The sequence below is a fragment of the Ovis aries genome, chromosome 14, assembly GCF_016772045.2.
Source record: "Ovis aries strain OAR_USU_Benz2616 breed Rambouillet chromosome 14, ARS-UI_Ramb_v3.0, whole genome shotgun sequence".
Classification (NCBI taxonomy): Eukaryota; Metazoa; Chordata; class Mammalia; order Artiodactyla; family Bovidae; genus Ovis; species Ovis aries.
The window spans coordinates 23,685,606-23,702,622 of record NC_056067.1 but is presented as its reverse complement, the minus strand read 5'-3'; the positions used below and the strand labels follow the sequence as shown (position 1 = coordinate 23,702,622).

The window sequence follows — 17,017 nt, the reverse complement described above, 5'->3', positions numbered from 1 at the left end:
CCTCACAGGAAACTGAATCTGCCTAAGACCACTGCCAACACACAAGGGAGGAATGTGAGAGGAGGGCAACATAGACGTCCCAGGTCTTCAGGTCCTTGCTGTTACGCTAGTTGCCTCTTACCTAATGTAATGGCCCCTGGCCAACGACACTGAAAAAGAATCACGCAGGATTTCTAATGGCACACTATGGTTAGTAGCCACACACAAAAGTCAGAGTCATTCTGATTTTTTTATTGAAATGACAATAAAATAAAATAAGAACTGAACATTTTAATCAAACTTTAACTTTACAATTATAAAAATATAACCAAAACTTCAGTTTCTTTTATACATTTTTCTATAAACTTAACACCAGAGTAATTCTCAAAGCCAAACTATAAATGATTCTTGTACACTATGATGTGAACACAGCAACCAAAGTTTAAGTTTTTAAAGCACTGATCTTTCCCTTAACAGAACATGATACATTTTCCCAACTTAACTCTAGTCTCACAATACAATCCAACACTAAAATACAATGACATCTTAACTGGCTTAATCTAGACTTACTTAGGTTTTAGTTTTCTTTTTCCCCAAAACAAGCTAGATGAATATAATACAAGCTAATATTAAAGTGTGTTTTATGGCTCAAGTCAAATTATAGTATTATGCTTTGTATTATGTATTTAACAAAAGCAAGGAGCTTCAAATGAGTCCAGTTTAACCCAAATGATGAGTGATGTAAAACATGTGGAATAATTATGGGAAGCCAAACCTTACACTTATAAAAGTTGACTTGTATCTAAGTCAAAGCCCACTAAGCCTCTTCTGGAAAATGCAATATACAAAATTTCGTGCTCTCGGAAGTGGTCTTAGTGAGGGGCATAAACTGTTCCAAACACTATGAATGAGTGAAAACATCAAGTTTGAGGAACTCCAAGGAGGAAAAGGTACTCCAAGCATTTCGTCTCAAGTGACTGAGCAAGTACTTTAAAAAACAGGCATTAAAAAACTGAAAGCATAGTGAGTCACACTATTTAAGGGAATTTTAAGTGAATGGCTGGCTAGCTGGTTTGCTGAATCTGAGGAACTCCACCTTTCACTTCTGACTAAACATATAAGAAAACAGACTGGCCAGTTTGGTTATGTTTGATCCAAATAAAATACTAACTCAACAAAACTCTTAAACATAAAAAAGGAATTACTGCAACACACAATGCTGTAATAATTACAAGGGAAGACAATGATAAAAAGTAAAAAAATCTTTTAACTGTTGTCAAAAGATGGATTCAGACACAGAATTGTCATTATGATATTTCAAGTATCATCCACTTATTAAAAAAAATCAAGTCTTCATCACATAGAAACAAAAATTTCACTTTTCTTCAAAGGGATGTCAATCGTAAATATGATTTATAACATTTGAGTAAAACTTTATTTTTTTCCCCTCAATCTGTTGAATACTTTCCAATGTGATTTAGTAGTTTTATATAGAATATGCACTACCTACTCAGGGAAAAGAACATGGCATACATTGTAATTATACAATGCAAAAGAAGGCTTTCATTTACAAACAAACCTGGAAAATAAGGCATTCAAACATATAAGTCATTTAAAACTAGTCAGTATTGATTATGTAGAGAATTGGAATGAACATTTAAGACTGTTAGTTCTTGAAGAAATGATAAGAACTTACATATCAAAGTGTTAATTGAACAGTACCCTGTACCCTCTTTCTAATGGACTACATCAAATTTGAACTTCCCCAGTTCTATTTTCATCAGGAAACCTAACGAGAGCATTGGGATACAACTATAACAAGTTCAAAAACAAATTTTTAAAATGTGTATTATGAATTTTAACTCAAAATCAGATCTATTATATTCCAGGTTGGTAACTCCAGCTTACTATTTTTCTCACATAAGCCCCAAGGTATGGATGACTCAAGCACTTACATTACTGGAGGTAATGATCAAGAAAGGATTTCTAGGTCAAAGCTTGAGTTACAAAAGGACGAGCGGCCTCAAATCCGATGACATTTCAACTCTAACACTCCTTACTGACACCACTTCAAATCACACCACGAAAAAGTCTGCCTCTTCACTTTCCCCAAAGGGCATGAGCTAACACACCTGAAAGTGGTCACCGTAGCTTTCCAACCGGAGGCTAGAAACAATCATGGAAGGTAGGCTGGAGATTGAGCCGTGTCCATCTCTGCCTTCTCCAATCTTGTAGGATGCATCAGTGAGCTCAACAGTAAAACTACAGTTAGCTAGAAACATGTGAATGTGAAGCAGAATGGCAGAACTGTTACACTTGAAGAAGGGGGACTATCCATAGAAACAGGGGCTCTTTCAAAGGCAATCCCTGGTCATTTTTGGTCCTGGAGACAGGTGCTCACCCATTAGTAGGCACAGTTATAGCCACTATTAGATTCACAACCGTGTGAAGGTTTCTTAGGACCTCACCTAAATAAAGCTAAATGTTTAAAATTGCTCAGTTGCTCTTTGTCTCATTTGCTCAAGCCTAAATAGGAATAATATATGATGTATCTTTCACGTCACCCAATATTCAGAATAGCTCTGTCATCAGTACCATAAAGATGCACAACTAACCAAAAGTTCGTTTCTATCTATGAAAAACATAACTAGCAATCTATTTTAGTAGCTGCATCTTAGAAGACTTCCTTTACATTAAATCTACAATCAACCGTTTATAATAAGGCATACACAATGTACTATTAAGCAATAACAAGGCCAATTCTTTTCCCTTAAGAATTTTTTTTATTCCCTCAAATTTGATCCTAATTTAACTGTGCTTTTAAGATTCTTAAATTTGGTATTTTTCTCATAGGCTGACAAAATCTAATTCTGACTATTCCAAAATATTTTTGAAAAGGCTTTATGTCACTTTTTAAACTTTCATCTCATTGGCTTTAACTCCACATTAATTGAAATAACAAACTTTAATCCAAGAGTTCAAAACCTACCAGACCCACTTTTAGAAACTTCCTTCACAGATCACCATTTCACCACAGCCATAAAAATAACTTAAGACACATAATTTCACAAGAGCACAGATAATGAATACTTCCATTATGGGGGGGTGGGTGTTTAACTGAGCCCTGGGACCTCTTTTTATACCAATTCCCACGACATTCCCCGAGCGAGTCAATTTTAACAGTTTCCTGTATGGCTAACGTCTGTTGCATGTGAAATAAGGTCTAGCTATGCTGGTATAAAATGTACTCATCAGTAATACACTTGGAGTTCTGTTGTGATATAACTCATAGAGAGTGTAAAATTGGTATAGCAGTTGCACCTTGGATTCAATCAAGCAAATGTAGTTCCCCAAAGTAACAGACAATTCTCATCACAAAAATCTACAACATGGTCTTGGGAGTATACCCCCAAGAATGGTATCAGAGCAAAGGGTCCCACTTAAGCCTTCGCTTACGGCTTGATTGACCTTAATCTGCCATTATATCTTAACATTCACCTGTTTAGTTGGGGAAAAGAAATCCTTGCCTATAAGAATTTTACAAGTGTAATGTGAAATTAAAAATCAAAACAACAAAAAAACATAGAAGTCCACTTTCTTTAATGTTGTACAAAAAATATTTGTGTAGAACCAAAAGTAAACTAAACAATATCACATTTGTTTACAGCACAATCTAGCTTTTCATATTAACTTTACTATTCAAACCACAGAAAGTAGGTGGTAATTTCAGGACTGGGAAAGGGATAACACCAAAAAAACTTCAGGGATGTTTCTTCTACACTGTGTACAGCTGTGCTCACAGAGACGGCTTCTCTTACTTCTCTGCTGTGTAGCAACTCAGTTGTATATAAAGTTGAACCTGAATTTTAAAAAGAACAATATCTTTATTAAAAACAATATTATTTACATTTTTTCTACCTTAGATAAATTTATCTGGATATTAAAACTCTCCCTTGATATTTTGGGCATTTTCTACATAGACACCCTTTTCTTCCACTTGTCATATCTTACATTCAATACTGCTGAATACTTATAACGTAAAAAAATTCTAACAGTGTAAGTTTGATTATCCACTTTCCTTGAGGGAAGTAAACATTTTTATACCTCATTGTATTCTGACCACCCAGCACAATTACTGTTACCTGACAGTAGATGGATCATTTTAAATGAATGAATAACATGACTTTTTTCATATCCCATACTTCAATGTGTAACCCATGAACAGACCAAAGCAGAGGAACAAAAGATGAAGTCTGACTTCAGTGCCAGAACAGAAAGACCAATTTCACACTAAACACGCTTTCACAGAAGGCCAAGATCACAACCGAAATTGTTTTTAAAGTAACATTTGTTAAGCATTTACCAGGTGCCTGGCATTATTCTAAGCACTTTATTATATGTTATTTCACCTAGTCCTTATAAATCTATGAAGCTGGGTCTACCATCCCCCTTTACAGGTGAAGAAATAGGTATAATAATTTGTTAGAGACCACACTGCCCGGAAGCAATGATGGTAGAATTCAAATCCACACACTGACTATAGAATGCATATTATTAACCACTATGTTATTCTATGAGTCCTATCTGTTACTGACAAGGACCTCAACCAGTGTAAGTCAATTTAAAAAACAAAACAACACACATTTCTCATCACTTCATCTGCCTTAAAAAAAATTAAACTCCATGTAAAAATTCAGGACTTAATCCTAAATGCCCCAACTTGGACCTAAATAGATTTCTCAATGAGTAATGAGAATACTCTTTAAGACAAGAGATTCAATTCTCCACAGTTTTATATACATAACTTCCATCATATTTATTATACATTGTTGACTACGATTTTACCATCTCTTCTTTGAATGATGGTTTCAAACTTACCTGTAGAAAATGCCAGATTTGGAGAAGAACAGATGCACAAATACCAGAATGTCATGCTGCAACTTAAGGTCTGAGGACACAGTCATCTTTGGCTTAATCCACACAAGACCTAGGGGATCCATCTACTGTCTTAGTTTCCTTGAAGACCAAAATTTATGAACCATCCCTCCTCAAGTGGCTTGAATTATTTTAAATCCAGCAGTTTAGATGCAGCAAACAAAAAAGCCCAACTCTCCATACCTGCTCAAAAGCTGGGGGAGACTAGAAATGATGGGTCCATATCCAGGGGCATTGTCGTATAGTTCAAACAGCGGTGCAGCCACCAGCTTGTAATTTTTAGGGACTGCAAACAAGGCTAAAACAAAAACAGTGTTTATTGGCTAAAATAAAAACAGTATTCATTTTCTATACTTCCTTATATAAACACTGCTTCTACTTCACTAGTAATCACTAATTTTACATTTGAGAAACTTCTGAGGAAAAAATAATTCTCATTAACACATTTTGGTTGTGTCTTTTAAGCAAAGGTCAGTCACAGCTTTGAAATGGACTCTAAATAAATTCATGCTGTTAACAACCAAGAGCACCTTATGAGTGCTGGCTCTGGGAGAAAGGGGAGGAGACCCTTGATCTTCTAATTTATTTTGAATTTCATTTTACAAGTATCAAAAACCAGAGTAGTTGTTAATGTGTACAACAGAGCTAAAGACTCTATTATTAAAAAAATCAATTAATCTGTCTCCTAAAATTTTATCACAATGTGAAATTAATACCAGCAGCTAAACAGTTATTAAAAATACTATAACCTGATATTTTTGGCTCCAGTAATTTACTCTTCCCCGGTAACATAACTGGCCTATGCAAGAAAAACTAGGTAATTGTGGATAAAAATGGTATGTGTTTTTAGTTTTACAATAAATCCCCAAATTCAAGTAACTTGAGGAAAATCACAAATAGAGGTATCCTTGATACTACACTACAGAAGTTTTTAGATGGCTGCCTTCAAGAATAAAGTAACTTACCTTTCTCTTGAAGCTGAACCAGAAACAACTTCTTATGCTCCTTAGGTTTTGTAATATGTGCAGGAATATATGGATACTAAAATAACGAGAGAATAATTTGTAGTTGCCAAGACATCCCTGACACCTCCCAAGCCTCCACTGACCAACTTCTCCCATTTCAGACTTTAAGCTCAAGTATCAGGCCTGAAGACCAGCTTCTTTATAACCCCAACACAATTTTAACATGTACACCATGGCTTCATCTATTTCTTATGTGTTTATCCCCTAATACAGTGTAAACTCCCTGAAGAAGAATCCTTTCTAGTTTTCCCTTTACCTAACGGATCTGGTACCTAACGGATGAATAAATACATGCTTTAATAAATATAAAATATCAAGCAGTAAATGAGTCACAGAAACAATTATAGGTTGACAAGTTTAAACACAATGAAGTCTGACATAAGTATTTATAATGATAGTCTTTTCAAAACATATCATTACAAAGTTAAATTTGCTAGAATCCTGATGCAGACCACGTTTACTAAATAAAAAGTTTAAATACAATGAGGTGCGCGACAGGAAATTTCTCCCCACAATCACCACACCCCCCACATGGAACAATGCTGCAGGAACACTGGATGAGCGGTCTGTCAGCTGAACAAAGTCAAACTGTTTGTGAAAATGGAGAAAATATTTTGAAGAATGCAAAGGAAGAAGAGAATTACAGAGGCAAGGTTGCTACCTGAGAAAGAAGAATTTTACACAAAGAATTCTAAAAGTCTAAGATAAAGATTTCCTCCTCTTCTGCTGTGCACACATAATGAAACCTCTCCTGCATCTCCCCGTAATACATTCAGAGAAGCCTACTTTCCTTTCTGAAGTATTTGAGGGCAGGGGAATTTAAAAAGTGCTAAAAACAGGCATAATGGGAAAGAAGGATAAAAACAGAGGCTGCCAAAAGGAGGTATCAGCATCCCCATTTCTGTAAGAAACTTGTACAGAGACTAAGTATCCTTCCCAGAATGATACAGTTAAGCAATGATGCCAGGATTCAGCTGAGTCTATCCAACTCTTACGTAACTGGAAAAGACTATTCCCACTGTGCCATCCCAATGGGACCTAAACAGTCCTCCGACTACAGTAATTCCATACCAGAGCCATCCTCAGGGTATAATGAATCATGACCCCTCCGTACATGATCATGAAAACCATGCACACTGGCATCAGAGAGATCCAGAGAGGAGAGCATGCTTCAAAACAACAGAAGTGTGGATAGCAGGGATGGAGCAGTCAAAAGGAATAGGATTGCTGAAGTATGACCATGAGCTAACTGGTGGGGGTGAGAGAGCTAATGGGATTTGTTCACTTTTACTATGCTACTTTTGTACATATTTGAAATTTTCCTTTAGAAGTAAAAATGCTTGGCTTTTATTCTTTAATTTAAATTAATGAGAGAAAAAAGGAAATTTCAAGTCAAATTAGAACTTTTTAAATGGCTAGAATTAAATCAGTTTCCTACTTCCCCAAATGCCCAGCAAATGTAACTGAACACTGACCTGAGGAGGCTCAAAATTTGGTCTCCACCAGTTGCCAATGCAGTCATCGATGACCCAGTCTTGCAGGACTCCATCCTGACGACCCAGTATCTGTCAAAAAGAAACGACAAAGCCGGTAAACTAAATATACATACCAATGAATATCCTTCTTCAGTGAAGAAGGTATTTTTCACAACACGCCTAATAGAGATGAATAGCTAATATGCCCCCATATATATTTCCTTTTACAATGTATCTGTGTCATTCTGCCCAAGACATAAACTATTAGTTCAAAACTGGCAAGCTAGCATCAACATGATGATGGAGGACCAACTCATCTGTTCTGTGCCTTGGCACTGAAAATCAAAGACTAATTACCTATATCAACCAACGGCATACAATAGTTTTCTAGAATCAGCTATAGATTTTGTAAATCACCCACCTAAACAAGCTATAGAAATAAGTATGCAAAATTCAGTTTTCATTTCCATAAATCTGTATATCACAAGATTAAATTTAACTTAATCAGAGTTGTGCTCTACAGATTTTAATTAGCCAAAAATGGTTTTACAAAGTTCATGACAAGAAAACGCAGTTAAAAAGCAGTTAACTGTCCCACTTTACCATTCCCACTGGCTACAACTTTCAACTCTTAGCTGTTTTTCCCCCTGATATTTGCCTCATTTTTAAAAGCATTCTTCTCGTTTTTAAATAAACTGTTTATCTCAGTTTTAGGTTTACAGAAAAGTGGAAGCCTAGAACTAGGGAAGCCCTAGAACTCCAGCTGTGAATCAGAGCTGAGAACATCTACAGATTGAAGAGACTTCCCAGATATACCACAGCCAGTTTTCCCTACTATTAACATCTTACATTAAGATAGCGTATTTGTCACAACCAAGGAACCAACACTGATAACCTTATTATTAACTGAAGTCCATATTTTCATCAGATGACCTTCATTTTCACCTAATGTCTTCTTTTTTCAGTTCCAGAATCCCACCCAGAATACTACATTATATTTGCATTTCTCCTCAGGCTTCTCTAAGACTGACAGTTTCTCAGACTTTCCTTATTTTTGATAACCTTCAGTTTCGAGGAGTAGGAGTTAGGCATTTTGTATTATAGAATGTCCCTCTATTAGACCGAGATTTCAGATTTCAGGGAACTGGGGAAGGAAAATCACAGAGGTAATGTTTCATTCTCATCACATCATTGCAAGGGGGTACATTCCATTAATATGATTTACCACTGATATTAACCTTGATCACCTGGCTGAGGTAATATTTGTCAAGCTCTCTACTATACTTTTTAATAGTTACATTTTTAATATTCTTTTATGACCATTTCTTGATTGCTTTTCATTTTTAAAAACCTTTAAAAAAATTTAACACCCTCTACTATGGAACAAGAATTTAGATCTTAAAACCATATTCCCCACTCATACTTTCTCTTCTACCATGCTCCCATTGTCAGTATTTAAGTCAACATTCAGTATTTAATATGACTTGGTGAATCAGCAGATTTATTAAACTATAATTACACACCCCTACTTGAACAACTCTTTCCTTCAGAGACAATACTCATTTCATTCACTATCACTAATTCATTCCCCACATTCTCCACAAGAGCTTAAATTTCTTCTCAATTCAAATATTATTCTATCAAATATTATTATATTTTCCTAAGAGACATTTTTCTATCATTCTGCTTCAATCTGTACTTGCTCTCAGCCCTGATTCACAGCTGGAGTTCTACGGCTTCTCTTGTTCTCTCTCCTGTGTTATTAGAGCCTCTCTATATTCTTAACCCTGTTCCTTCTTTCTTTGTTCATTCTTTCATTTTAGTGGTGAATATTCTCCATCCACTAGCTTCCTAAAAAAAGGTACAAAAGACATCACCTTTATAGAAACTCTGCCGGGCTGGAAATAACTTTATCTGCACACTTGACTTACAGTTTGATTTTAAAGTCTCAGGTGGACACTATGTACTTTCAGATTTATGAAGGTATGCTCCATGATGACTTAGCTTCTGGTATTGTTTCTGGGAGGCTGATGCCATTTCTGACTTTAATGTTTTTGTATTTAACCCAGGTCTACCCATTCCTTCTCCCCAACTTTGGAAACTTTCAGGATTTCTCTCTTTACCCTTTTTCTAGAAAGGACAGTAGTTCTTTTCAATCTGAAAACTAATGATTAGGTTTGGGAAACTTTCTTGAATTATTGCTTTGCTAATTCCTTTTCCTCTGTTTTATTTATCCAAGTTAGATTTCATTTTTTTAATTGAATTATAGTTGCTTAACAATGTTTCAGGCGTACAGCAACATGATTCAGTTATACATATATATACATATATATATCCTTTTTCAGATTTTTTTTTCCATTATAGGTTATTACAAGATACTGAATATAGCTTTCTTTGCTATACAGTAGATCCTTATTGTTTCTACAGTTTATACTGATCCTTTTCTTTTACCTATGTTCTTTTTGTTCTACTTTCTGGTAGATTTCAACTTTATTTTTTAACTCACTACTCAATTTTTAATTCTGCCTTTTAAAAAAATTACTCACGAGTCCTTTTTTGTTGGCTGTATAGTCTTTTCTAATGGCACACTGTTCTACAGATACAATGTCTCCTTTTATCACATCAATAATATTAATTATAATTCTGCTGATAACTGAATTTTCTGTTTCTGCTAAGTTCCCTTTGCTTCTTTTGCTCTTTCCTGTTTAGAAGTTTTCCCCAAAAGCCTGGTGATACTGGTTACCTGCTCGCAATTAAGGGTAAAATAACCTGCTTAACTGACAACTCTGTGTACGTGAGTGACCAGGCTACCCTAGTTCTTTGGGTAGATTCCCAAATATTATCTATCATCGAAGTATTCTTTGGAACTCTCCATTTTCTCCGGGGGGGTGGGGGGTGGGGGGAAGGAACCTTCTAATCTTCAGCCTGGAGTATATAAAACTAGCTGTTAACACTATCAGCCTAGTAGAAGTCTCACTATCCAGGCTGTAACTTCACTTATTCTCCCCACCTCCTTAACTTTTTCATTGCTTAGTGTTTTCCAGTTTAACCTCTACTAAGAATTAATCAGCAGCCAGTCTCTGCCTAAATGTAAAGTAGGGAAGATGATCTAGGTACATCAATAATCCTATGCACACTGCCAGTCAATTCAGCTTTCAGTCCATGCACACCCCCTCTTTCACAAGTACCCCCAATTCCTAAGCTTTTCTGATGTTCTAGAGTGCTGGGTCCTTGACTGCCCTTCTGGGAGGCTGAGGTTTTGGCTAAGTCAATTATGATTCGCTCATCTGCTTTCTACCTTCAAACACTTTTTCCTTGTTACAGTCTCATTTTACATTCCATCAACTTACTGGACTTTTATCTTTCTAAAACCCCTTTAATGTTTTTTGGTGGAGTTATAAGAAAAAGCTGAGGTAAGTTCAATCTATCGTATATAAGCTGAGGTAGATTCAATCTATCGTATATAAATGAAAGTTCAAACACAGCAGAATATTTAAGACTAACACTGCATTTTAGAAATACTAAAAAACAAGTCAAAGTGGAAGAAATACAGGTTTTAGTTTTGTCTCCTTTCTGTATTTGCCAAGGATTTTGCACAGAATATGTACGAGTTTTGTAACTAACGGGGGTTGCATGCTAAGAAAGAAAACTATTTATTAATGAAACAGCCTACAATCTCAAAAACCTCCAGCATCTATATGCATCTGGCCCCAAGTCTTTAGAGACAGACATTAGAAGAGCTTCTAAAAAGTAACAACCTGGGCAAAGCCTAAAAGGTATGTGCAAAAATGAAAATAGGTATGTAACAGGAATCATTCTCCTGTCAAAATTCCAACACCTACTCTGGAATAAAATTACCTGCATTCAAATCTCCAGCTTCACCACACACTAGCTGTAAAACATCAAGGAAGCTACTTGCACTTTTTGTGCCCTAATTTATCAGTAAAACAGGATTAATAGCACCCACTTCCTAATACTATTATGATGTTTAAATAAATTATTACATGTAAAGCACTTAGAACATTGCTTAACAGTCAATACTCAGTAAATGTTGTTTTATTAACCATTATTGCTACATCAACTATTTCAATGGAAAATAATGCTATGACAAAGTATAAGTTCAACTTACAGAAAATAAACATTGTACTAACACTCCGAATTTATGTTTTATTTATAGAAAACTAAATATTTAAAATAAACTCATCCTTTTCAAGGCATACAAAAATCTGACTATGCATTAAGTTGACGGTATTTAGATGAGCATTAATGAAATCATCAAAGTGGTTAAACAGAAAAATACCTCTGTCATTAAGCGCTTTAGTCCTTCAACTTCATCTTCTCCTGGATTAAGCTCACCACCAGGCCTGTATAAAGGTTAAAATTTCAGCTTTCAACTTGTATTAACAATTTTGGTTAACAGGAAAAACACAATAATTACTATTTCTATCAAGTAGCTTCGTAACACATTTCGGTGTTACATAAGGCAATTAAAGCAAACAAATGTCAAATGGAGGGGGAAGAATGTGCTAGAAAACGGAATTCATGTCCATTCATGAGTTTCACAGTAGACAAACCCTAGTCTTAAAATATGTACCAGAACATAAACATCACATAGTTGCTGGAAACCAGTACATCCCAATTTTTTCTCTTTGGAAGTTATCTAGTGATAATGGAGTCTAGAAATGCTGAGAAAGCAGTGGACCCACATTCTCTAGATCAGAAGAATGCAGCATTTTTTAAGAATTCCAAACTAAGTATTTGAGAACACTCTTTTTGGTACAATCTAGTCAAACAGTTGTGGACTAAACATACCGAGAGATTTATAAATGTAAATGAGAAAACTAAACAATCTATAAAAATGTAAAGCATTTTAAGAACAGGAAACACTATTGATCCTAAGCAAGAAATAATATCAATTGTTCTCAGTAATGCTTCAAAGACGTCTAGAAATTGAACTTGGACTCGTTTGTTTCATAGGGCTTCTCTCAAGCCCAGTCATTAGCATCAACAATACAGAGAAACATGCAGATTTCTAGTTAGACCATTCTAGTTAGACCACAGTGTTCATAAATGAACACTGCAATGGAGAAAAAAAATGCTTTTGAGTTTCTCTTCCAAGACTCCAGTAACAGCCATGTTTGTTGAGACAAATGGCTAAAAGCTAAAGCTGTATTAAAGCTGCATAAAACAGCCATCCTATTAAAAGTTGTTCGTTTCCAATGACACTTACAATTTGAAGAACGTTGTTCCCAGCTGTAGCAGTAACACATGGGGTAGCCGGTGCTCATGGACAATCAAAACACCTTCTACAGTCCTCCTCATGCCAATTTTATCAAATTCCTCCCTCATGCGCTGAAATCTGGCTGCAACAGAGCTGTCCTTCTCATAGAGAGGCTCTTTTGTACCAAAAGTGTAATTGGTAAGAGGGTACCTGTGATCCAAAGACAGACATCTGAGAACTGTAGACCACAAATTAGTAGGACAGACACCAATCACATAAAAGAAACCTTGGTAAAAAGTGTATATATATTGCACTTAGAGACAAAGAATTTGAACAAAGTTAAACAACTAGTTAATAAGAGAGCAGAGAAGGAAATGGCAACCCACTCCAGTGTTCTTGCCTGGAGAATCCCAGGGACGGGGGGAGCCTGATGGGCTGCCATCTCTGGGGTTGCACAGTCAGACACGCTGAAGTGACTCAGCAGCAGCAGCAGAGATTAGAATCTAGCTCTCTGGCCTCTAAAACCAGAACTTTCATTAGCTCAAGCTGTTACTTCCTACTTGAACTGTCAAGTATAGATGAAGTGAAGTGAAGGGAAGTGAAGTCGTGTTCGACTCTTTGCGACCCCATAGACTGTAGCCTACCAGGATCCTCTGTCCATGGGATTTTCCAGGCAATACTACTGGAGTGGATTGCCATTTCCTTCTCCAGGGGATCTTCCCAACCCAGGGCTCGAACCCGGGTCTCCCGCATTGTAGACAGACGCTTTACCGTCTGAGCCACCAGCTCAGGTCAAGTATAGATGACAATATCCTTAAAGCTCTTAATGCACAGAGTAGTGGCTATCTGAATAACTGGCAATCCTCTAGTTTTAGATGCTAACACTGTCAACCTGGCTAATGTGCCCTTGGGCTCCTCTACCAATCTAATCATAAATTCTATTAATTATGGGTGCTAATGGCTGATGTTTTTTTCTACAAACTGAGCCACCACTTTCCATAATCTCCCCAGTTATTTTCTATTTGTCCCAGTCAACTATCATCAGAGTTTTCTGGTAACTTTCTTCTTCAGATGAACTTTTCTTTCCCTTCTAAGATGTTGAGCCTTCTGCATTTCTTCTATTCAGTATCTTTATTCTTCCCTTCTCTTCATTTGAATCTTTTGCTGACTAGGTGTAATATAAACATTCTCTACTTTTTTATCAAGTATTCAAAATATAACATATTGAAAAGTTTTCTTCTTGCCTAGTAAATATTTTTTCCTTAAAAATAGTTTAAAAACTCTTATTTCATCACAGGTATCACCTTGTAACCCTTTGATCATAAGACTTACAGAAAGCAGCCTTTGATTATAAATCTTTGGGTAAGAATGCTTTGGCCACACTTGCCTGTCCCCAACATATCTTGTCTACCAAAACACCTTGTGTTAGAAGTCAACAACTACATAACTAATCCACTAAACTATTCTTAGAAGGGGAACAAATCAAGGTTGCCAAAATGTTAAAAAAAAAAAAAATTTACTTTAATTCCAGAAGCCAAATTCCAGGCATAAGTGAAGCAGTACTAAAGTTACTAAAATAAACTATTTCCAAGGTGCTCTAAAGATTTTAGGACCTTCCCCAGGAGACTCAATGCTAAACCTAACACCTTCATCATGAGTAGCAGCAACTCCACATAGCACTCTGTGCCCTGAAATTTGAAAAAAAAAAAAAAAAGGCTTTATATACATTAACATTCAGTTCTCACCACCTGAATTAGAATTAAAGACAGCTCTAATACATCTCTATTGCAAACCCAGCTCTCACATCAAGAGATGCCATTAAGATGAAATATAAGGCTGTTCAGCTGTGAAGTCGGTGCCAGCCCAGACACATCTGTAGTACTCCTATCCTACTGTGAGCTTTGTAGAGCAGGGACTACACCTGACTTCCTCACCACTGTCTACCCAGCATTAACCCTAGTGCCTGCTACAAACTAAGCATTCATGCAATATTTGCTCATAAAATATACTGGAGGAGAGAGAACTTATTTTCAACTTAGGCCATTACTCAACCAGGTCAACTGAATTCACAACACAATTCTTTCTGAATACTGTGATTATACAGGAGAGGGAAAGTACGGCAAATCCATTAACTCATAACTTTAATGGAGCAAAAATTGAAACATTTCCACCAAGTTAGTTCGACATAATGGTTTGATGAAAAATAACCGAATAATCAAGGTAAAGCAAGGTAAAACTGTGAGCACTAATAATAATAACCAATGAAAGTAATACAGAAGCTGTGCTTTCACATTTTTTAAAAAAGCATTTAGCCTTTCTATTTCATGGGAATACTATGAGGATTTTTCTAAAGATGTGATATGAAATTAAAATGCTATTATGTTAGTGTAATAGCTAGAGATATTAACTTGTATGTGTATGCTCAGTCATATCCAAGTCTTTGCCACCCCTTGGACCACAGCCCAACAGGCTCTTCTGTCCATGAGATTTTCAAGGCAAGAATACGGGAGGGGTTGCCATTTCCTCCTCCAGGCCATCTTCCTGACCCAGGGATCAAAACGGTGTCTTCTGTTCTGCACTGGCTAGTGGATTCTCTACCGCTAGTGCCACCTGGGAAGTCCGTTAACATATACAGTATCTACTACTTGTATGAAGTGAAGTGAAGCCGCTTTGTCATGTCCGACTCTTTGCGACCCCATGGGCTGTAGCCTGCCAAGCTCCTCTGTCCATGGGATTCTCCAGGCAAGAATAACGGAGCAGTTTGCCATATCCTTCTCCAGGGGATCTTCCCAACCTAAACTAGTTCTCCTGCACTGCCGGCAGACTTTTACCATCTGAGCCACTAGGGAATTCCTATCACTTGTATACTATCTACTAGTTCCAGATTTCATAAACCCAACGTTTTTATTACCTAAATTTCCATCACCTGTTCTGTCAAATAAAACAAACCCATCTTTTCAATTCAAATTCCTTTTGAGCAAATTTCATTTATTTGAAGATAAAGAAGAGAAACACCTAATGTTCCCCACCAAAACACCAGTATCAGTTATTCTTTGCATCCTTTAAATACTGATCAATATAAAGTGCTCATTTTCCTCCATTAGCTCGGCACCATGGTGCCTCTCAAACTCTCAGAAATGATTTTTTTTTTTTTTTAAGAAAAAGCATACTGATAATTTCCTGAGCAAGACATAGCCCAAATTTCAATTCCCTGCCACAGTTTACTTTTGAGAGTGGCTTCGAAATGCAATGGCTTGAAGCGCTTAAACAATAAGACGTTAAAAGTAAAATGCAGCCCACAATGGGTTCTTTGGAGCTACATTTTGGAGGACTGAAAGGGCTTCCCAGGTGGCTCAGTGGTAAAGAATCCGCGTGCCAGGCAGGAGACGCGGGTTCGATCCCTGGGTCGGGAAGATCCTCTGGAGAAGGGAATGGCAATCCACTCTAGTATTCTGGCTTGGAAAATCCCATGGACAAAGGAGCCTGGACGTCTGCAGTCCCTGGGACGCCGAAGAGTCAGACACAGCTTAGACCTCCAAGGTCTGAAAGCCCATCTACAATGAAAGCCCCAGCCCCCTCCCAAGCTGGGGCCTCCTGGCTGCTCGGATGCTGTCGCTGCGGCGAAAACATGTAACGGAACATGGGGGAAGTCAGACAGCCCTAAGCAGATGAATAAAATGTATTCAGGAGCCGACACTCAATAAAGCAACAGAGGAAAAGACTAAGCCTGCGCGTTATAGCTACATCTCGAAAGCTTACTATTTATTAAAGCAAAGCCTGAACGGCAAAAACGATACTACGTTTTACCACTCACACCAAATAAAAACACACAAAATGTCACATACGCGCCGTTAAAGGATAAACACCACGGTTTGCGGCTGGTTATCTCCACAGACGTGGGGGAAAGAATGAGTTCAGAGCGTTTTCTACAGTGAATGCAGGGGCACGGAAACAAGCCATCTTTCCAGGAAAGGGAAAACCCTCTCAAGTAGGGCTCTAGCCTGTGGCGCTGGAGGGGGAGGAAGGGGAGGGCGCCGAGGGCGCGCCAGAAGACTGGAGTCTTTAGGGGCGCTCACGACCAAGGGGATGCAGATAGAACCGCGCGCGAGGGCCAGGCCGCACTTACAGGTTGATGGTGCGCTCCAGGGTGAGGGGCTTGGTCTGCTGAATGTACTTGTTGCCGAACTGGGTGACTCCCCGGGGCCAGCCGGTCTGCGAGCGATTGGGCGGCACCACAGACATGCTGGCGAGCTCGGACACTAGCAGCGAGCGGAAAACGGGAGGCAGGGAGACTTTCCCTGTGTGAGCAGCGGTTGTCTGCGTCCCACTCAGCAGACGCCGGCGGCCATTAGCAAGAGAAAGCCGAAGGAGGCGTACGCACG

General features: G+C 37.5%; 1 protein-coding gene across 2 annotated transcripts; it reads right to left on the bottom strand.

Annotated features, from left to right (window-relative positions):
• Window positions 1-210: 210 nt before the first annotated feature.
• Window positions 211-17,006, bottom strand: NUDT21 (nudix hydrolase 21). Of its 2 annotated transcripts, XM_004015004.5 has the most exons (7): window positions 16,762-17,006; window positions 12,645-12,845; window positions 11,715-11,778; window positions 7,415-7,504; window positions 5,880-5,955; window positions 5,098-5,212; window positions 211-3,838 (listed from the first exon to the last, which is right to left on the bottom strand). In XM_004015004.5, the coding sequence occupies exons 1-7, from the start codon at window positions 16,875-16,877 to the stop codon at window positions 3,817-3,819; spliced, it is 684 nt and encodes a 227-aa protein (XP_004015053.1). In that variant the 5' UTR covers window positions 16,878-17,006; the 3' UTR covers window positions 211-3,816. The 2 variants fall into 2 exon arrangements, with proteins under 2 accessions (XP_004015053.1, XP_060254333.1); XM_060398350.1 differs by having other exon boundaries at window positions 211-5,212.
• Between the last annotated feature and the right edge of the window lie 11 nt (window positions 17,007-17,017).